General features: G+C 41.0%; 1 protein-coding gene across 3 annotated transcripts; it reads left to right on the forward strand.

Annotated features, from left to right (window-relative positions):
* The first annotated feature begins 902 nt into the window (after positions 1-902).
* LOC109628907 (inositol hexakisphosphate kinase 2-like) lies at positions 903-21,109 on the forward strand. 3 transcript variants are annotated; one of them, XM_069511486.1, is made up of 6 exons: positions 903-1,027; positions 15,553-16,042; positions 17,499-17,733; positions 18,384-18,568; positions 18,880-19,055; positions 19,533-21,109. In XM_069511486.1, the coding sequence occupies exons 2-6, from the start codon at positions 15,784-15,786 to the stop codon at positions 20,235-20,237; spliced, it is 1,560 nt and encodes a 519-aa protein (XP_069367587.1). In that variant the 5' UTR covers positions 903-1,027; positions 15,553-15,783; the 3' UTR covers positions 20,238-21,109. The 3 variants fall into 3 exon arrangements, with proteins under 3 accessions (XP_069367587.1, XP_069367595.1, XP_069367604.1); XM_069511494.1 differs by lacking the exon at positions 903-1,027 and adding an exon at positions 9,415-11,570; XM_069511503.1 differs by lacking the exon at positions 903-1,027 and adding an exon at positions 13,192-14,455.
* Positions 21,110-21,977: the final 868 nt, after the last annotated feature.

Below are 21,977 nucleotides of genomic sequence, written 5' to 3' on the forward strand. Positions count from 1 at the left end.
ATGCTGTTCCTCCTTTTCCCCATAAAAGATGTGATCACACTCTAGTAACCATTTTATTCTGTGCATAAGAAGGACTTTTTAACCTGTGCAGTGTGGTGGATAAAATACAGAAATACTGCAGTAGCAATAACACACTGGAGAGAGAGCACAAGAATAATGCACTGGTCGAGGAGGATATCAAGAACTGGTGCTCAATAATTAAGAAGTCAATTATAACCAAAATTACCATGGCATGCTGCTTTGCAAACTTCAAAAGGTTTTAAGAAAAGGACTTGGGCAAACGAGATTTAACTCAGAGCCTTCGTCAGGGCATGGTAAACAGATAGCTGCTCGAATGTAAAACTGATGTCAGCTGCCAAGATTTTGTTAATAGTAGGTGTGTACGTATTTGGGTAGTTCCCAACAAAGCATCAAAAGAGACATCCGCATTCACATCTGTATTTATATAACATAATCATTGTTGAATGGAAGTAGAAAGGTTCCACATTTTAATGTCTAATCTGAATCTTTAGTAAGTCATAGTGGAGTAAACAGTAGAATCGCTAAATCTAACACCGTCTTGTTATTTTATTGTTCATTTTCATCTTAATCTACGTATTTAGGTAAGGAGAAGGAAACTACTAATATGTAGAAAATCCTGGTGAAATAAAATCAAGTAATAAGGACTTCTCATTTTAAGAAGTGGTACTAAAATGGCTTTGTGTAAACATACTTATTAGTGTTATATACAGCTGCATGGTAACTACATTTAATCTCCTGCTGATACTACTACTACTTTCCTTTTGGTCTAAATAATGTATTTACGTACATATCCTAAGATATTTGAAAGTATGACGTGCCCTGCATCCTCCAGCATGTGGCCCGTCTTTATGTAAAGACGCCCCCACCCCTTCCTCTCTGCCGTCGCCATGGCAACCAAACATTACTTCCGGAGCAACGACCAATCAGAGCCGACTGCCAACACCGGAAAATACACACTTGAAAATGAAATGGGTTTCGAGGAGAAGAAGCAGCAGTGGAAGCGCAGGTATGTTTTTTAATGTACTAATTACATGTCTACAAACATTTGCTAGCAGTATTTGAAAAGTAATCTGTCATGTGTGATGTTGTTACACAGCTAACCTGCGAGATAACGGTCCGAATGGACGGAGGCTAGAAGAGAAACAGAGCGGTGCAGTTTAGGCAGGTTCCCGGAGGTTTACTCAGCCAGCTGGTGTTAACATGGCTGTGAATCACGTTAGCATCCACAGTGAGCTGTTTAAAGAGCAGTGCACTGCTGTCTGAACCAGGTCAGGTTACGAGCTGTGTGATGACAAGCAGGGGACATGTTTACTGAAGAAGCAGCACGAAGGCAGCAGTGTATGGTCTATATTACCAGAGCAAACACAGTGGTCATTGAGGAGAGACTGTGGTTCCAGTTCGTGCTAATATTATAGTGTTTGCTAACATTGAAGTGTTAGCTACTTGTAAATGTATACTCTATATCTTTTATTACATATTTCAAAATGTACCACGTGTTTAGCATCCACGTGACACTGTTGCCTCCTGCTAAGCTTTCGTACTTTATCTGTATCTTATAACCTGGATTCACTAGGATGGTACCTGATTTACAAACTGTGGCAACTAATTATTGTTTTCATATATTGATTAACTGGTTGATTGTTGATCTGCTCGTTAACCCAGTAAAGGTGTATTCTATAAAATGGCAGGAAGCACAGAAAAATGTCCATCACAATTCATCTGTGTTCAAAACACCTTGTTTTTCCAGATTAAGAGTTAAAAATACTAATAAGATACATTTACATTGTTGTAAAGCATCAAATCATCACACTGATGCACCTGGGATCTAAAAACTTTGTGAATTTTTGCTTGCATAATGACAAAAACAATAAAAAACATGCCAAATTTCCATTGATCAAGTAATTTCCTCCTTTACACAAGCCCGTTGGAGCCCTCAGGGATCTCCCTTTATGGATAGGACAAGTCTTGAGCTATTACATAACACTAGATATGGTGAGGAGTCCCCCCACATGCTGGTGGCTTCTGACTGGCTTGGCTGACCTCCCCCATGCTATGATAATATTTAGTGACGTTGGAAACTGAAGCCAGGTGGTTGCACGGATGATGACAAGCTGTCCACTAGCTCAGGATACATTTTAGCACCACATATTTCACAGGCCCTCCCCCTCGCTTCTACATAAACTGACAGAGACGGGTTTAATTGGGTTTAGGCAGGACAATGATTTATTGCCAGAAACCTAAGCAGTTCTGTTACACCGGTACAACAATACATTAAACATCTTGTTGCCTTTTGGAGACCACAAAATTATTATTTTTTCATTTGAATTTGATTTCTCCTTTAAAATAAGGTTACTTGAGATTTGTCCCAGTTTGTTTGCCAATAAAGAGGAATAAACGGATTAGACAACAGCAAGGAAGCCTTTTTTCAAACAACCAACCTCCTCTTCAAGCGGAATAAGGCAAAAGGTGAGGTTGTATGCAGAGGTGGGGAGTAAAAGGTTAAGCAGACTTTATTCATTGCATGCAGTGCAGTTCTTGTTTCCTTGTATCAGGGTGAGATTCCCCCCCTTACCCCAGCACTTGTCCTGCTTATCCTCTGGGAGCAACAGACTCAGAGAAAGACAAAGTAATGAAATCCTGTCTGGTGGGATGTTGATAGAGCTGTTGACAGTAGTCTAGTTTGACAGATGAAGCAGAAACATACTCTAAAGTTAAGGTTAGGGTTAGCTGTGTCATTCAGAATGAGAATATATCATACTCTGCAGCAAGGCTAACATCGCTTGCTATCCATTTGCTTAAAGGCATGCAGTCCTTCAGCCCCTATTAATCTCCTGAACCTCTGATCTGAGAGCTCTTTTTACACATGCTCATACAGACTGTCATTTTTGCTGGCATTGTGCTAACTGGGATTTAGTGGCTTTAGGGTGGAAACCAAGCAGCACAGATCTGTGTTTTTTTTATGTACATATTACCTGATTTGTACTTTGGAAGCATTTCTCAGGGCTTCAATGTTTAGGTGTATGCACTTTTAGCTGTCACATACGTGACACAAAGCTTGACTTCCATGCATATGAGATCACACTTAGATGAGTAACTGGCCAGAGAGCTCCGGCTTAGTGTCGGAAACATTATCTGATGATCAGGGTGATAGAGTAACACACATGTCAGAATATGTTGGACAAGATTGTTTAATGAGTTCAAATCTGTTGGCCTTGAGGAAAGTGATTGTTGCTTTGAAGATTGATCTGTATTTCCACAGCAGCACAGAAGGGCTTTCCACTAAGATCAAACTGTAGGGAGAAATAGACACTTGATGCCGACATGCACGAGATGAAACAGTACCGTTGATGTGTTATGGAGAGAAAGTCACACCGTGCCGGCGCCACATTTGAGGCCCAAGTATCAAAGTGTGGCCCAGGCCTTGAGCCAGCTGCACTTCTTTGACCTGACTGAATAATTCAGGTACATACCTCGATCCAGCAGGGATGACTGTCAGGCCTATCGTTCTGCCTTATGACTGGGACTCACCAGTTGGTCACCATTTCTGTCATGGAGAGTGTGACGGGTTTTCATTCTGAGACTCCATATGATAATCTCCTCATCCGGCTTAATTTTTCTGCTGAGTTGCTGTGAGCCCACTTTGACAGGAAAAGCATGGTTCTCCAACATGGTGAATAGTTTGCTCTCCTATGCCAGGGAGACCATTCGGGCAGAGAAGGGAGTGCGTGGTATTTGTCATTGAGAGGACACAAAGCATGAAGCTGTTTCACTTGATGAGCGGCCGAGCTGCTCCGTGTGGCCCTGGCACAATCCTGGGCCATTGCCAGCCACATTCCTCCCTCCTCCTCAGGCAGACTCTCATTAAGTGGCTTTTTGTTGAGGGATTACAGAGTTTATATTTAACCTCTGTTCTCACTGTCAGTGGACTGTCGATTTGTTGGCGCTGCCACTACATTTAGAGTCCATAGCTGTGTCCATCTGGCGTCTGACTCCATTCAGCGTCTCTACATATTTTGAACGTCTGTCTACCACAGACTCCTCTCTCATGATAATACTGTTGATGTGCTTTTTCCATTCTGTAAAGCTCTTTTATCTATTTTTACCAGTGGACCTACTTTCTCCCTTTGCAGTCTCCAGCTGTAGTTCACGTGCAGGACACCCAGAAAATTACTGCCTCACTGTTGAAGTCATTTCCATTATTAGTCAGACATCCAATTTTTTTCGTATTTTTAGTCCATCTATTTGTACTCAGTATGTGTGTCTGTCTAATTGCACAACTGCACATGTAAACACAAACACCTTTAATGCTAACACTATTCATTTATTGTGTGCATGTTCACTGTGATTTGAGGAACATACTGCTCACCATGTGAGATTTGGCAGAGTGAATCCTTATTTGTCACTGACTCATCGAGAGTGCAGTTGTGGGATTTGCCCTCTGGAGTAATGCACTTTAGCAACTCTTTCATGGAGAAAACACTGTCCGAGTAGAAGAGGTTAGTGGCATTGAAACAATTGTGTCTATTTTTGGATTTTAGTTTTGTTTTTGCCTGAGTGGGTGTTTAATCCGGTTGACCGCTTGTTTAGCAACATATGCCCAGTCATAAGTGATGTTCATGTGTTTCTGTGTGTTTTGCGGGTAGACAGAAGGGGTTGTCCTTCGAGCTCACCGTTATAGATCCTTGTTCATAGTATTTTCTGCAACTAAACAACCAACAATCCGCCTCCTGTTTACAATGGAATGGGCATGACCAGTGTTTGTGATTTTCAGGTGTATTCGTATCCACAGAGATTATTTCTGATAGGGAGCTAAAACTTTTGTGTCTACACAGAGAATGTTTAACTTTTAGAAACAATTTAAAAATGGAAACATATTAATCTTGACATAGCTTCAGATTAGATACATAAGATACTAATTTCTGTATATAGCTGTTTCTATAAACATCCTCATGCTTTTTGGTCCGTTATGTTGTAACTAAATAGCAACCAGTGTGGTATGGATGCCACATATTGCACTGGCTCTGAGAATTGTTCATTATTGTTTGATTTTGAACGGAGTAAGTGCTTCAAAAAGAAGTCACCATAGGGATAGACACAAAATTACAGCTATGTGACCTTCTGTTTGAGTTTTACCATCACATCCTTGTGTCATATACATTTCATATCAGAGCTGAGCCAGTTTGAATTAGTTAATTCTGTAGCCTATGGCTCCACATTTCTTGAGGCTGATCCATGTAGTCACACATTGGACCATTCTGTATTATTGTTAGTTTGTCCGTCTAATTCAGGTAGAGCCCCAAAATATTTTGTTGTTTGCAACGGAAGAGGGCATTCTCTCTTTCATAGGTTGCACAAAGGACTACATGTTGTTTCTTGCTTCATGTTTAATATAGATGTATATAGATGTGTATATATATATATATATATATATATATAGAATTTTACCTGAAATCCGAAATAATAACTGGTGTTGTGGAAAATTATAGCCTCTAATTATAAAGGAAGTGACCTACTTGAAATTTGATTCCATTTTAGTTTAGCCCCTAATATTCGTCCACCTTTAGGATCATAACAAAGAGAAGGGTGTGTTGTGTGAATGTTTTTTGCATGCAGGTGAAGAATACAGACTTACCATTGTACATCATTTAGTAGTCTTTTTTTACTGGCTCTCTTAGGGCACTAGCTTACCCATGAGCACCCACTTAAAACCATCAACAGGCACCAAACCCCAGGAGTCTCTGCGCCCTCTCCACCACCCTGTTCATCTCTCACCTGCACTGCTCAGTATCCAGGTATAGCGCTCAAGCTCAGGATAGTATCAGACAGAGTAACAGTAGGAGCATCAAGAGGGTTTTAAAATTTTAACATAATCAGGGGATGGGAGGTTAATGGACCCCACTGACTACCCTCATGTCACTCTCTTATTCTCCTGTGCTGCAGCTCTGACCAGTGAGCAGTGCATGCAGGTGATTGTAGAGCACTGTAGGAATCGGGGGGGGGATTCCATGTTAAAACCCACTTTTTGTCAAATAAATTAAATTTCCCTCTATAGATGTGGGTCAGAGTGGACTGAATGTTGTCTACATGATGTCTGATTGCCTTGTCTGCTGCCAGTTTGAAAGGACGAAGCACCTTTTACAGAGGATAAATGCACTGGATGTTCACTTGACAAAGGGGTCGAAATGAGGGCTGCATTAGTGCAGCAAGGGGTGTAGATTTTGTGAAAAAAGGCAGGCGGGTGGGGTGTTAGTTGTGAAACGGCTTCTATAATCCTCTGACATGTGCACTCTTCCTCACATGCACACACTAGCACTGCAGTGCAGAGCTGCCAACGCAGCCCACACTGCTTTGTATCAACAGCCAACATCCCTACCCACCCACACTAACTAAACCCACCATGCATTTTTTTCACAGACCTCATTATTTATCTCCCTTGTTTTCTCACCTGCTCTCTAGTGGAGCTTTATGTATCATCCCAATCTCCCTAATTTGAACTACTGATAATACCACATTTATAAGCCCTACCAGGCCTGCTTATGTGGTGGGGGAGCCTCTCTCTGCTTCCTCATTTTGATAGCAGTGGGTAGCCTCAGTAATTACATGAATCATGGTTTGCTTCTTGATCATTAGTTTGGTTTGGTTTCTGATAAATGTATATGGAAAATTATTATTAAAATAGTCCTGATTGCTTTGGATAAAGACAATGGAAATATATGAAGTTTCTCACTGATATCAATGTATGGCATAGCTGATTATTCATTTTGGAACTGATTGGTCAAGGTCACTGTCCAAAAAAACAGATATCTCTACAAATATTAGGGCTGGAGGGACAATCCATTTTGATTAGAAGATTATTCCCCATCATGCAATGTCACATGATAAGTAATGTCTCAAAGAAGTCAGAAAATAACATCATGCATTTTTTTAAATACATCCAATAGAACTGTTGACACAGCTTAATTTTATGAATGACATCATGATGATGTCACGATGAAGTCAGAAAATGACGTTGTACAGTGTATTAATGCATTAACTTTTGCAACTAATAACATTATAGATGATTTACCGCTTATTTAGATTAACCAATAGTTGGTCATCATATAATATATATAATATCATGATGTCATCATATTATGCTGTCTGGGTTATATACAGCACATATGCAGGGTATGCATCAAACCTCCAATAGTTCTAGTAGTTAAAATAATAAATAAAGAAATGTCATAGTGTGTGTAAGTGTGTAAGTACAAGTGACTTTAGGTCAGTGATAACCAAGCCTCTGTGTAGCAGTAACCTTACTCCGTCTAAGAGCATTATATTACCGTATTATGTTTTTGCACGTGTGTGGGCTTTTTCCAAGGATTAATATTCATCAGGGTAGCAGGTAGCCGAGGCCATGACAGTCTTCCATCTGCATTCTGAGTTGATTTACAATATTAGGTGTCCTGAATGAAGTGACTGCTGTCTTCTTACTGCATTGATCACATTTCCTACAATATGATAATATCAGATTTCAAACCTTGGCGCTACATATCTCTTATTCTTTCCCATAAGCTTTGTTCGCCATGCAATCCCATTCTCCTCTGGCTCTCCCATCCTTATAATAATGTGGTCAGAAATATACATAGTGTGACAATGTGCTGTCATCACTATGATGTCCTGTTAATTTGAGGTAAGAAGCAGCTGCAACCAAATTTCCTTTTGGCTGCACACTACAGCGTGAGTGTCTGTAAAGAGCTTTAGTGTGGAGAGTTACACCAAGGGCATGCCATTGTGTTTATTTCAGTGTCTGGCTTCTAATAGTATGTGATAAGGTGTATGATTGCTGTTATTTATGGTGACAGAGGGTGTGTTTATATTTGGTTTGAGAGATGTGTCAACTGACATCCTGTCACCTCACGCGGGGTGATGGGGTGGCTGGAGCTGACACTCTTTGGAGGCGTTGTCAAGGATGCACTTACTATGTTGACACAAACGCATGCATGCACACACACAACCTTGTACTTCTGTCTCAGTGAGGACTCTAATTGTCTAAATGTATTCCCTAGCCCCTTCCCCTTGCCCTAACCAAAACTTACCAAACTGACCTAAACCCAATTCTAACTCTAACCTGAAAATCAAGTCTTAACCATCAAACAGCTGATTGAAAGTGGGTCAGAAAGTGAGGCCAAAATGTCCTCACACCTTAGGCTCAAAATGTTCTCAGACACACACAATTTATATATTATAAACAAACACAATCCATCCCAACTAAATCTTTGTGCTGTTTTTCTCCATACTGAATATATCTTTCAAACATGCAGTGTATTGAAAAAAGTATGTGGCTGGGTTTGGTGGCTAATTTGGAGTCAGTTGTAGTAAAGCTAGAGTCCAATGGGAGGTTTAGGTTAAAGCTTGCAGCACATAGGCTAAGGACTTTTGTGCTCCCCTGACCATCACAACATTTTGCATGTACATCACTAAATTTAGAATTATATTGTAATTAATACAATTGCAGTTAAACAGAGAATGTAGTTTAGGTATATGTAATTGTAACTGTTTCAAACTAGTAAAATATGTATGATCCATTAGTGAAAAACTTCTGACTTGAATAACAGCAGACCATTTTCACGTGACTACAATACGAGAGGTCTGGACCACTCACAAATTCTGTTCATACCTTTTCTACTTCAGAAACACCTGTCATTGTTTTCTTAATTTTTATGAAAACATCCGCTCACTCTTATTCTCACAAGCTGCACAACTATTTTTTTCTGAGTAGAATTACAGGGTTTTTTTTAGAGCATGGTCCATATGAGAGGCAGTTGGCCAGACGTTTTCCCTGACCAAGCCATAGTGCTGTTGGGGCAGAGAAGAGACTGTGCTATCTGTGTGGCTTCCAAGAAACTGAACTAAAGAGTGGGGGTGAGCCAACGCTCTCTGACCCTCTGCAGCTGCAGAGAGGACATAGCCAAATGGCCATGGAAATGGTCCGGTCATTAGTCCAACAACTAATGGAATATGGGTTTAAAGTCACCAGACAAGACTTATTTTTGCAGTTTGAAAAACTCACCAACACCATCAGTTAATGTAGAGCAAATATCTCAAATGCAGCAATAAAATCACATGAGGCATTCAGTCATAGTTAACAGTTCTTCTCCACACCAGAACTGCATTGTTTCAATGGACTGAAGCCAGTTGTGTCTCTGTCTAATGATTCTAAGAAGTTCAAGCGTGTGAGGCAAAGCCTACATACAATGAGCGTGTGACGTCCACATCTCTGTTTCCTGTACAGTGTCATTGAACTTTACAGTTTTATAAGAACTCCCTTAAAGGTACAGTGTGTAGAATTTACATGTTGAAGCTGAACATCCCTCACCTCACTCTCTCCTTCCAAACATGAAAAAGAAACTGTGCTGGCCTGTCCGTCCGTAGAGAGGGTCCCCTCAATGTAAATATAAAGTATTTGAATATAAATGGCCTTTTCTGGGATAAAGAAAACTACAATTCATACAAATTAGATGAAATGAACAAGTGAAAACATCATGAGGATTATTCTACATTAAGTTCCCTTTCACCTAAATCGTACACACTGGACCTTTGGTCCAGTGACTCACAATCCGGTCACAAACTTTGCCACTTCTACATGACCAGCAGATACTAACAAGATATCCTTACAGTCTAAGAGAAGCATTGTCATTCCTGTAGTTTTAAATTAATAAAAGACCAATGTATTTTATTTAGTCACAGATTTTTTTTCCCAGCCATTTCCTTAGCAAGAATCTTCACACCTTGAGGGACAGCGCCTCTTGCTCTTGCCAGAGTTGTGAGTTTGACTAATTAAGTCCTCTCTGTCCCCTTTCCTCTAAGCACTCACAGTATTAATCCTACCCCCCTCTTGACTGTGTGCCTGCTCCACTTAGATGTCTGTCAGTTGCAAACCCATTTTCCTTATCTACCATCTTCACCTTCCCTGTCCTGCCAATCAGACTTCACCTTAGCTATGCCATATCTTCACCATATCAGATTCACATTCCCTTAGCACTTCCTCTATTAGCTTAGAGTCGACCAATGAACATTTGTAAGAACTAGGGACTGATGGAAAAACATTTTAGGCTATAAATTTGAATGTCATACCAAGAAAATCACAACATTAACACAAACTCTGTTACCTTCAAGTGTGCCAGTGGTGTTATAACGTGCCAGGGGAATTGCTTAGCAGGAACATGAAACTGACACACTTGAGTGAATTGTAACCATTGTAAACCCATAAATGTTCTTGCATTTGGCAAGTCAAAGTATCTGCCTCCTCAGTGTACCCATTAAATGTTGACACAAAATCATCTGTATCCTAAGTCATCCATGTATACAAGTGAGCTATGCTCTGGTAACAATTATAGATGCACTATGTTGAATAGATGAGTCATTATCACATTTCTGAATGGACAGCTCTGTGTAATTCAAGGTTTACATTTACATTAAATATTATGTAAAACCTGCTTCTGTCTGCACAACTACCTCTCTTGTCTCCAAGTAAAGCCTAAACATCACCTCACTGTGGATCAATACCTAAATACAGCTTTTGAAATAAGCTGTGGTATATCAGCTGTTTTGGGATATTAAACATACAGTGTTCTCAATTTTCAATAGTGAACTATAATCATTATTGATTATAGTTCACTATTGTTTTTCACCATACTTGATGCAGAGGGACACTGGAGACAAAGATTTAAAGAGGACACTGGGATATTTTTGATGCTGTGCTTCTCATTTACGGGTTAATTAGGCCAGTCATTAGGCCAAAAACCTTGTGTGCTCTTTTATTATCATTCATGTGTCTCTTTGTATCACTGTACTTTACTCATGTTTCCCTTCTGTTTTCCATTTCCTCTCTCTTTGTCATTTTTGCATCTTTTACTTTCCAGTTCAGGAGCAGACTAGACATTTCATTTCAGACAGGAAACTGGTCCAGGATAGGCGAGTGTAGACATACACACTTGCATTGTCACACAGTGAGGCAGTCTTGACCCTTCTTTAGACGCCAAAATTTGTAGTGTCACATCTACAGGCTGCTATTGTCATAAGTGCAGACTAAATAGAGGGAACATAATTTGCATTATGTTATATCATCTATATGCAATTTCATTATCTTTGTTACTTGAATTTGAATGAACTGTTCCTGCCATCTTTCTAGATGTGTTTATGCATAATAAGTTGACCAACAGAAATAATACGTCTGTGCAGTTGAGTCATTGCAGACGTAGACAGGAATGGTCGCAAGGACTTGGCCAGTGGCCTCAGCAATTTGACTTCTTTATGCAGCCACTACATAAAGAGCCACTGAATTGTTTCCCCTCTGCATGATCCCTATGTTTATTTGTCTCTTGTGCTTGGCCTGGAGCAGATCTTGTTTATTAATAGCCACTCCCCAGTCTGAATTTCCAACAGCATATGATATTTTTAGTAGGGGCTTAGGGTATGTGTTGACCCATGGGGATTTGGTTTGTGGGTTTATCTGCTGTGATGTGAGGCGATCAGTCTGGAAAATGACCCTGAAGATCACCACACAGGTAAGATCAGCTTTTTTCCACTGCACCTGTCTGGTGCCTGCCCTTCAGAGGTATGCGTGTTTGTGTGTGATTGTATTAGCGATGCAGTTTTGGTTGTGTCTTTGTCTGTGTTTTGTTTGTATGTGATTCTCTGTTTCGACCTGTCTGCTTGTGTGATCATGCCCTCTGTGTGGCCTGAGAACATGAATATGAGTCGGCGTATTTACGCACACATCTCCTCAGTCACTGCATTAATTGGTCCAGTTAAATCCAGACTCATGCCACCTCATTCAGATTATTTGTCTCATGCTAAATCTTTTAAGGCTCTTGCAGGAGATAAGGTCAAGTGTACAAAAACACACAACAACCTAACTCCCAGAACCAAGAGAAATAATAAGGATATGTATAATGTCTATAGGAGATATTTACTGAAAGTATGAAGTGCTGCAAGTTTGTGTTGTTTACTTGAAGTGAGACCCATGTTATAGGCCTATCAATACACAACTCTTTGTGTGTATTTGTGTATGTGCGCTCTTTGTTACTTTGCCCTTCACATATCCCTCTAATTCTTCCATATCTTCAATCTGTTTTATATCTAGACTCACTCACCACCACCATATTAGTCTCCTCCTCCTCCTCCCCCTCCTCCTCCCATCTACATGGCCCCACAAGGGCAAAAGAAAAGCCTCACCCACCCACCCATCCTTCCTTTCTGTACTCCACCAATCAACTCACCACACAAGTGCTGTTAATACAGATATTACATTTCTGGGGCGCTTGAACCTGCTGTAAAGCCCTCTGGAGCTGCTGTGGCCTTGATTCAATGTAACATCGTCTCCATTTAATAGCCTCAGCGACATACCTGCTCTCGCTCTCTGTCCTCTTTGCTGAACTATTAGTGTTGAAAGATAAATGCTCACAGATTAAGTCTGCTAGGTGAGACCTTTGATTGCAGACATGTTGCTCATGGTGAGGATGTTGAGACAGTTGTCTGCATTACAGGAGTCAATGGAGTCAACATGGTGGTTTAGGTTTAGTGTTTAAGCGTTCACAGACACCTTTACAGCAAAGGAGGCAATTAAAAAGTTGTTTTTTTAATGTTTTTTTTGTAAGTAACATTACAAAAAAATAACTGAACAGGAACTTGGTGGAAGGAAACAGTATGGGCCAGGGAAGATCCCACTCAGTTTTGATGCAGATCCAAGAATTTCTTTTCATTTTCTTTAATAGGGCATTATCACCATCTTCATAGGGAAATTGTGATATCGTATTGACGAGCGTGTGAAATTTGGTTCAGCTCGATTAAATTTAAGGGGACTGTTGGGTCTTGGTGGGGTATGAACTCTACCGAGTGAGATTCTAGTGACTGATGCTCTCCAACGTTGTCATCTTTATTTCATACAATTTCTATGGCAACAGCTACAGATGAGCATTGAATAACACTAGTTGAGATTCTATCTTAAGCATGTAAACAACAAATTTGCAAATGTCTTAGTGTTAGTCTCTTCATGGTCCTTGTGACCTCAACTATGTGCATCCTTAATCGTGTAGGTTCCAGTCCTTGTGACCCTATCATTGTATACTGTGTGTTTTATGGGAATTCAGATTATTTTTAATATGGATACTTACAATTAACATGGCCATTTCTGTGTCAGGACACCAAAGCCAGCTCAGTTGTGGCCTGTGAAATCAACCCAGTTTCGTTATTGATTCTAAATCTTACTTATTGTATAACAGAGTCAAATACAGGTTGAGAGCAGCAGTTTGAAAAGTACAAACCAAGGACTTAGAAATCAATTTTTAAAGCTGTTTCCTTGTAAAACAGATTGAAATCTTTTCTTTCTTTTGTCAGGGTTGGAAAATCTCTGATCTTGTCAGGAGTAGTTCCGACTGCTTGTCTGTTATGTTTCAACTTCATGTTGGTTTCACATCCTTTTCTCTCTGTTGGGGACTGGCACTTGCCTGAGCAGTGCTGTGAAATGCCCCCGCTAACTGCCCCATGCTGCACTTAGCCCATTTCATTCAAGGCCATAGCTTTCACTTCATTCTCCCTCTTTACTCTCTCTGTGTGTTATTTGCTCTGGATAATTTTTTCAGTTTTGGCTACTGTATTATCGTCAGATTTCAGGATTTACACTTCATATTTGATTTGAGTTTTGTACCTATATGATTGTTAAAGGTTATGTCAGCTGTTGACATGCTGGTGGATGTGGATTCACCTGTATTGAAATAAAGATTTGTGAGCACAGGGAGTTAAAGGTAACAGAAAAGAGCTTTCTCAGCTGAGACCAAATGGGGTGTATTACCACAGCCAAGGAGGTTAAAGCCGTTTTCAGACATGACATGCGAATATAGTCCGAAGAATTAGGTCCGGACTTTATCCACAGTTTTCTTTTCACTCATGCAAAAGACAGTGGGAGGTTCTCTAGACAGATGCGTTCACAAATGCAACAAATCCTCTGCATTATTCAGTCGAGGGGTGTTGCAGCAGGCAATAGGAAATAATGGTTTAATTCCACTGCGAAGATCACATGATTTTGTTTACCCCACTGCTTTATCTTTAGATGTGTGTTTGTATGTACAAAAGAAAACCTCACATGTTTATGTGTTGCTATTTTCTATCTGTTTGTCATGGCCTATTTTATTCTTATTCTCGAAGAGGATTAGAGAGATTAGTGATGGGCTTTCTAACTCTATTACTTGTACAGCCAGCTACAGTCCAACTTTATGTTTAGTTAAGTACACATGCACATACATGTACTTTTACACAAATGCAGATACCACAGATACCGGCGTTGGCTCTTATCACCAGAAACTAGTTTGACATCTTCGTCTGTGTCTAATATGTGTGTGTCTTCTTCCACCACCTCAAGTTTCACCTTCTTCTAGGGAGCATGTTCTTAAAGGTACAGTGTGTAGAATTTAGTGACATCTAGTGGTGAAATTGTGTTGTATGTTGTAGCTGAATACCCCTCACCTCACCCTCCCCTTCCAAACATGAAAGAGAACCTGTGGTAGCCTTCAGTTGTCATAAAAACTCAAAAGTTGTTTAGTTTGTAGAGTTTGAAGAACTGTAAAAAAACATGGCAGCTCTGTAGAGAGGACCCCCTTGATGTAAATATAAAGTATTTAAATATAAAAGGCCCATAGGGTAAAGAAAACAACAATTCATACAATTTAGATGAAACACACTAGTGAAAACATGACAATGATTATTTTACATTCAATATCAGTCAATAGATCCCTTTCACCTTAATCTTACACCCTGGAAATTTAAGTTGCTCACATCCTGTCCAGGATGAAAAGCGAATTGTAGGATCAAAAGCTTTATTTAGGTTTCTCAGACATGTAGAACCTATGATGTAATGCAATGTAAAATGTGTTTATTCCTTATCATCTTTGACTTTGCTGTCATTAATTACATACTGCCAAAACTGTAGAACCTTCTGGCCAAGTTATCAGTGTAGTCAGATTAGATTTTTGTGTTGGTGTGTTTTTCTCTGTCTCTCTACACTAGGAAGACAAACTACTGCTTCTTCTGTCAGGTTATTAAAACTCTGCTGTCACACAGAAAGAAAAACAGCTACGTTTTCTAATTTCCACCCTCTCCCTTCCCCCAGGCTCACCCCTCCCACCACCGTCTTTGTTTGCGTGCTCCTTTCTCTTGAGGGGTTACCACCCAACAACCTGCTTTGCATGCTCCTAATTGGTGGATTTTCTGTAACGGGGCGGCGCAAAGTCAGGCTTGTGAGGGCTTTACTAGTTGTTTGCCAGCTCTCAGCTGTTAGAGAGCATTCTGTCTGCAGCGGAGGAATGAGCAGGATCTGTCTCTGTTCGCTTTATCTGCTGCAGCAGCACTAGTCCTGACCTCAATGTTTAAAGAACACAAAAGGGCTTTGCTTTAGCTACAAGAACGGCCAGACAAGGAGTGAAAAGGGATTTAAGGCTCCACTAAATTATATCTTTTCTGTTTCTCTATTTCCTCCCCTTTGTTTTCATCCAGAAAAAGCACAGCACAGACAAAGCAGATCTTCACAACAGCGGTCTGTGATACATCATCGTGGGAGCAACTTGCAAAATCTTGTGACCTTAAGCAAGATAACAGGACTTGTCTTCTGCGGATCTGCAGAGCGTGAGCAAGTGTCTGCGTGTCCTACATAGGGCCCCCACCGCATTGTGTGTGCGTGTCTGAGGAGGCTAATGCCCACGGTAGTGTGGTCAGGGCCAGAGGAGGATGAGTCTGGCCATGGAGGCTCAGGCCCAGGCGGCCATGAAAGCAGAGGAAAAGGAAAAGCAGCAGAACCAGCTGCAGCACCAGCAGTGCAACATGGCGAAAGGGGTGATGCTTGAGCCCTTCATACACCAGGTGGGGGGACATTCTTGCGTCCTGCGCTTCGGGGAGCAGACCATCTGCAAGCCCCTCATCCCCCGAGAGCATCAGTTCTATAAAAGCCTGCCTGCAGAAATGAGGAAGTTTACCCCCCAGTATAGAGGTAATGAAAACCAACCTTTTCTATTTCTCCTGTCAGTGGTGTTGGGTTGTGTTTCTCTTTTTTTATTTCTCTGCTCTGTTCACGTCAGTGGCAAAAAGATGCTTTGCACTTTAGTAGGTTGTGTGTGAAGTGTAAATTTAGGAAACAAAGCTCCAAACTCCTGCTCATAAGCTTTTGCCAGGTTCTTGCATGTACCAAACTGTTCCACAAGAGGGTGCTGCAGCTGCAAATAGGCCTTCTACAAACAGGGCTCCACAGCAGGTGGTCTATTTGTAGAAGGCCTGAAATAACACAGGTAAGTCAGGAAGTCAACAGGTTCCTTTTCTGGTGCACAGTCAGCATGATGAGAAAAATAAATAGATTCTGCCTCACTGACATCCAGAAATCCAAAGAGCAGTTGAGGATGGAGACGATTTGATTAACTGAAAAAGAACAACAGAAAAAGTACTCCAAAAAAGCCTCCAGATAACAGGATAATTCCACAGAACTATCCACCACCAACACACCCTCTTCAGGATATTTAAAACATAAAGAGCAATGAGTGACAGACAGACTGTTGGACTGGTTTATCCTGACACCTCTTAGTTTATCTAAACATATCACACAAAGACCACTTTTAAATCCTTCATGAGGTGAGTAGCATCGTTAAGGCTGTCGTTTAGAATAAAAACAATATGTAGGATCCTAAGAAGCCCTGTTTCCTGTGTCCCTGGAAGATAAATGAAAGTTGATTCAAAGCAGTCACTCATTCCTCCTAATGATTTAAAAAGCCTTACTAATGCTTTTCATGTTCACCTCCAGAATACACAACAAATACTGTGATCATGGGATGAAATGAAAGGTCTTATCTTTTCTTTCCCATGCTGTGCCAACGAATATTTTGCAGCACCAAGGCTTTTATTTCCACGTCAGCATTTCTCACCTCTGTATCTGTATTTTCTTGTACTTTCTCAATCCTCCTCTCCTTTTCTTTCTCTTGGCTTGGTTTGTTGATTATTAATTTTTGTTGTCTGTTAGCATCATGTTAGCATCACATTAACATAACTTTTTTCTGTGTGTGTGGCCGATGCTTTGTGATTTCTGTATGATATACATATTTGTATGAGGCATATTCATTGGTAACAACTTCAGTCAGAATTATGACTGAAATGTTGCATCCTTGTTCCATTTGTGTTCAGGCTATTTATTCTCTTACTGTATGCTCCTTAGCCTTAGACCTGTTTATAAGGGCATTATTTTTGTCTGTGTGTATTTGTATTTGACCAACTCTTCCTCTTATTGTATTCTTTCATTCTGTTCTTTCCTGTGTACTCAGTATCTCTGCCCTACCTCTCTTGTCACTCAATACTTTATACTTTACAATACTTTACTTTATTGATTGTGCTTAATTTTTTTTATTCTCTTCACTGATCCATGACACAGATGTCTAACAGATATTTCTCCATCTCTATCTCAGGTGTGGTGACGGTGAGCTTCGAGGAGGATGCCAAAGGGAACCTTTGCCTGTTCGCCTACCCCCTCCACAGCGACCCAGTAGCAGACCTGGAGAACAAGGATCCGTTGACCAACAGCGAGCACAAGAGCAAGATGATCGAGTGGGGGAATATGGTGGAGTCCTCACTGCTAATAGACAGAGAAAATTACAGTAAAGCTGACCAAAGCAGCCACGCTCACAAAGAAAAGGACAAGAGGTGAGAAGGAATGGAAAACACAGATGGCAGCACACGCAAGGATTTGCAATAAAGTAGAGGATGTAGTCGATAACAACAAGCAGGATGAAAGTGAGTCACTTTCATGCTAATATACATCTGAAGTTCATGCATTGGTCACTGCAGAACAATGATATTGTTAAAGCTATTGAAAGTTTCCCGTGAGTTGTAAAGCTGTTCTCTGTAGATTAACAGCAATGGACTAATGATGCACAGTTACTTACACCTGTAACCCCAGGCAAAACAGGCTCTGAATGCATGGACCGGCTGATCCTTAGCCCTGTCACCTCAGGGAGGTTCACAGCCTCAGGGTTACATACTGTAAGTGCAATAGATGCATGTCTGTGTATATACACCTGTATACAAAGGTACAACTTTTACTTGGATTGGAGAAAAAGCTAAAGGAAGATGATGTTTGACGACAGAGGGTGGGGGATGTTTAACTGGGTGGATAATGGTGAATGAAAGTCTCTATTGCACTGGGCTGTCCTGCAAATTTAATATAACAGTTCATCTGACCTCTTGTTTTTTGTTGTACTACCCACATACAAATAGTAACTATGGACGCGAACAGTGGCAGATTCTGCTCTGTGTGTAAAACTAACAAGGATGTCTCTCCCTCTGCCATGCAGTGTTCTCAAGGCACAGGAGGATGTGGAGCTGGAGTGGCTGCTGCAGTCCGAGGTTCTCTACTCCAGACTGGATCACTCTCTCAGTAACGCTGTCCCGCAGCCCAAACACAACCCTTGGAGTCTCAAGTGTCACCAGCAGCACCTACAGAGGATGAAGGAGAACGCCACGCACCGCACCCAGCACAGTATCCTTTAACTGACAACTACACTGCGGTGGTTTCAATTTTTTTTTGGGGGGGGGGGGGGGGGGGGGGATTTTCAGTATCCCAGTTGAAAGAGAGAGGAGTAATTTTGCAGAGAGTTATCAAGTTCTTTATCCTGTAGGATACTTGATATTTCTTATTTGATAATAGTTTATATGCAAATGTAATGAATTTAGGGAAACACTTAAATATTTGTGGATCTCTTTAATCCAAGTTATTTATTTTAAATAATATTAGATATTATTATAGAAGGGTTTTTTTTGGACTGTTTCCTCCTTGACTCAGCTTCCCAGAATTCATCCTTCTAGAGAACCTAACATGGCGGCACAAATTGCCCTGTGTGTTGGACCTGAAGATGGGCACACGGCAGCATGGAGACGATGCCTCGGAGGAGAAGAAGGTGATGCAGATTCGCAAGTGCCAGCAGAGCACTTCAGCCTCAATAGGAGTCCGTCTGTGTGGCATGCAGGTGGGTTTCGAGCCAAGACTGGCCTCTGGGTTCATGGTGCTGCCTTAAACAAATAGTTTTACCTTCTGGGAAAGTGTTAAGTTTATTTAGATGAAATCATCTATACCACGCTCATATCTGTAGGTTGAATTTAACTTTCAGCCAACAGCCGCTTAGCATAAATCAGCCCAAACACTGGAATTTTTTTTAAAAACCCTGAAGACCATGTCTTCTATAAAGTAGCCAGCAACAAAGATCTGAAAATATTAAAATCAGTAAAGATTAATCTGTTAACAATCTTTGAATATGACAGTCAAATCAAATCAAACCCATTTTTCAATACTTGTCCTTTTTTTGTTCACCGTTTAGATCATTTAAAAGACAAAATTACAATAAAATTCAACAGTTTAATTAAACAGCCAAGTTCCGGCAGTACTTTCATTATAGTAAAAAAAAAAATTCTTTTCTAACTTCATCATCTCTCTCCATTTTTTTCAGGTGTACCAGTCCGACACAGGCAAACTGATTGTCATGAACAAGTACCACGGCCGTAAGCTGCCCCTGCCTGGCTTCAAAGAGGCTCTGTTCCAATTCTTCCACAGCGGACGGCGTCTGCAAAATGAGCTCCTCTCCCCGGTGTTGCACAGGCTCAAGGAGATGCAAGCTGCCCTGGAAGCCTGCGAATCCTACCGCTTCTACTCTAGTTCCCTGCTCATCATATACGATGGTGCCCCACACCGTAAACACACACGCCGGCGCTCTGAGGTTTTAGAAGAAGAAGAACATGATGAGGAAAATGAGGAGGTGGAGGCTGAACCTGAACTGGAGGAGTTGGAGGAAGAGGAGAGTGAAGTAGCAGGTGCACTTGGTTTCCCTAACAGTCCCTCTATGTCTAGTGACATCACCAGCAGGTGTTCTAGCAGCAGCAGCAGCAGCAGCAGCAGTAGCAGCAGCAGCAGCAGCAGCAGCAGCAGCAGCAGCAGCAGCAGTGGGATCTCAGATGTCGGCCTGTCTCACTCAGACCCCCTCAGCCCTGTTGTGGATGTGAGGATGATAGACTTTGCCCACACCACTTGCAGACATTTCCGGGAGGACAGCTTGGTGCACGAGGGCCTGGACAGAGGCTACATCTTCGGTCTCCAGAACCTGATCACCATCATCTCTGAGCTGGAGAACTACAGCACAGATATGGATCTGGCATGACAGGCATGAGAGGCACAATAACAATGAACTGAGGGAACTGTTTGGTTTCTCTATAATGTTTAAGGTCTCAACCTTAATATGTGAAGTGCCTTGAGATAATGTATGTTATGATTTGGCGCTATTCAAATAAAATTGAATTGACTTCTGAGAAGAAGAGAGATTCCTCCTCTCCTTGATGTAGCTGTCCTTCGAATTGACCTTTTTCCCGTTGGTGCTTGTTGATGTTACTGTCATGCGTGTCGATCTTTGGGATATGACAGACACCTGGGAGTAATTTATAGGAACCGTCTATGTGACTGAGGCAGTGATTTAACCATTGTCATCATTCTGTTTTAACCCCCCCTCCCTGTTAGGGAAAAAAGGGTGGGCAGTTTGAAGTGTGAGACAGAAGAAATGTTTTGTTATGTCTTATTCCAAAGAAAGTGTCAGCATTTTGCACACACAAACATGCACGGAAATACATTCTGCTGAATGTGTGTTTGTGTGGCTCGAGGCAGGGCTATCCGAGAGCAGGAGCTGTATGTGTAGGAAGACAGAGTTGACGGGAAGAAATGTAGTGAGCTCACACTCATTCTTCTCTTTTGCCTGTTCATTCTGCCATCTTTCCTTCCTTGTTCATCTTCACTCAAAGAATATATATATATATAGTGATCAGAGACAGAGGATATAGTTATTTATTTGACATGTTTCATAAAATAAAATAAAAGTAAAAAAAAATGTGGATGGAGTGTACAACATTCCATGTTGTTCATTTTATAATAATGATATTAATTAATATTGTTATTTGACATGTTTGGATACCTCTATCTTGTATTTCTGTGTTGTCCACAGTCTGTTGGAGGAGAACATTAAAGCATTTGGTTTGTGCTAAAGTCTGTGTCTTTTATATTTGGTGTTGCTCCTGGACAAGCTCACTGGGTTAAAGAGAGACTCCACGGGTTTCCTGTTTAAATTCAAATTCAAATGTTGCAGCAATCAAATTTCAGGTAAATATCCAGGAGGTGGGGTTGTCTCATCAGCTTCTCCATGTATGATGTCTTTATAGGAAGCACCGAGTACAAGTGTATGATGAAAGATTAATTTATATCTCTACAGATACCTCGGAAAGTATGATAGGACTGCAGCTCAGCATGAGCAGACACCCAAGGCCCTGTCCCAACACCTGCTGTGCAGAAAAGTAACTGGAGCACAAGCCAAGCCTGTGGATGCAGCCTGTAATACTGTGGAGTGCAGCCAAGACACGGTTCCCCCAAACCCACTGTATCTTTAGATCGGTTTCCCTCAGTCTAGAAGTATTTATTATGTTAAAATCAAGATGGCAGGGAGGGGAGGTGGGGGTTGTGTGCAGCGCAGGCTGCCTCAGCCAGTTTTGGTCATCTCTAACCAGAATGAGGCAGACTGACAGAGGAGGCAGAGACATGTGCGCTGTCAGGAGCAGCAACACTCATTCTTGGAGAAGAGCTATTAAGCAGAAACAGGCTTGTGTCAACAGAGTACACAAGCTGTTACCACTTCAGTGTGTCCCTGTGTGGAATGTTCTGACTGACACACACATCTCTGACACACAGACCCATCACTCTGATACATTTTTGTGGGGTTTTTTCAAGCCACACACTATTAATCTATAAAACTGATACCTTCATGTAATTTGAATTATTCAGAATCTTCTGACATATATTGGTCAGAGTACATCATGTTATATCGACCATGTGCTTTTTTTCAGTTAATGCTGAAAATAGA

Source organism: Paralichthys olivaceus, chromosome 2 (genome assembly GCF_024713975.1).
Source record: "Paralichthys olivaceus isolate ysfri-2021 chromosome 2, ASM2471397v2, whole genome shotgun sequence".
Taxonomy (NCBI): Eukaryota; Metazoa; Chordata; class Actinopteri; order Pleuronectiformes; family Paralichthyidae; genus Paralichthys; species Paralichthys olivaceus.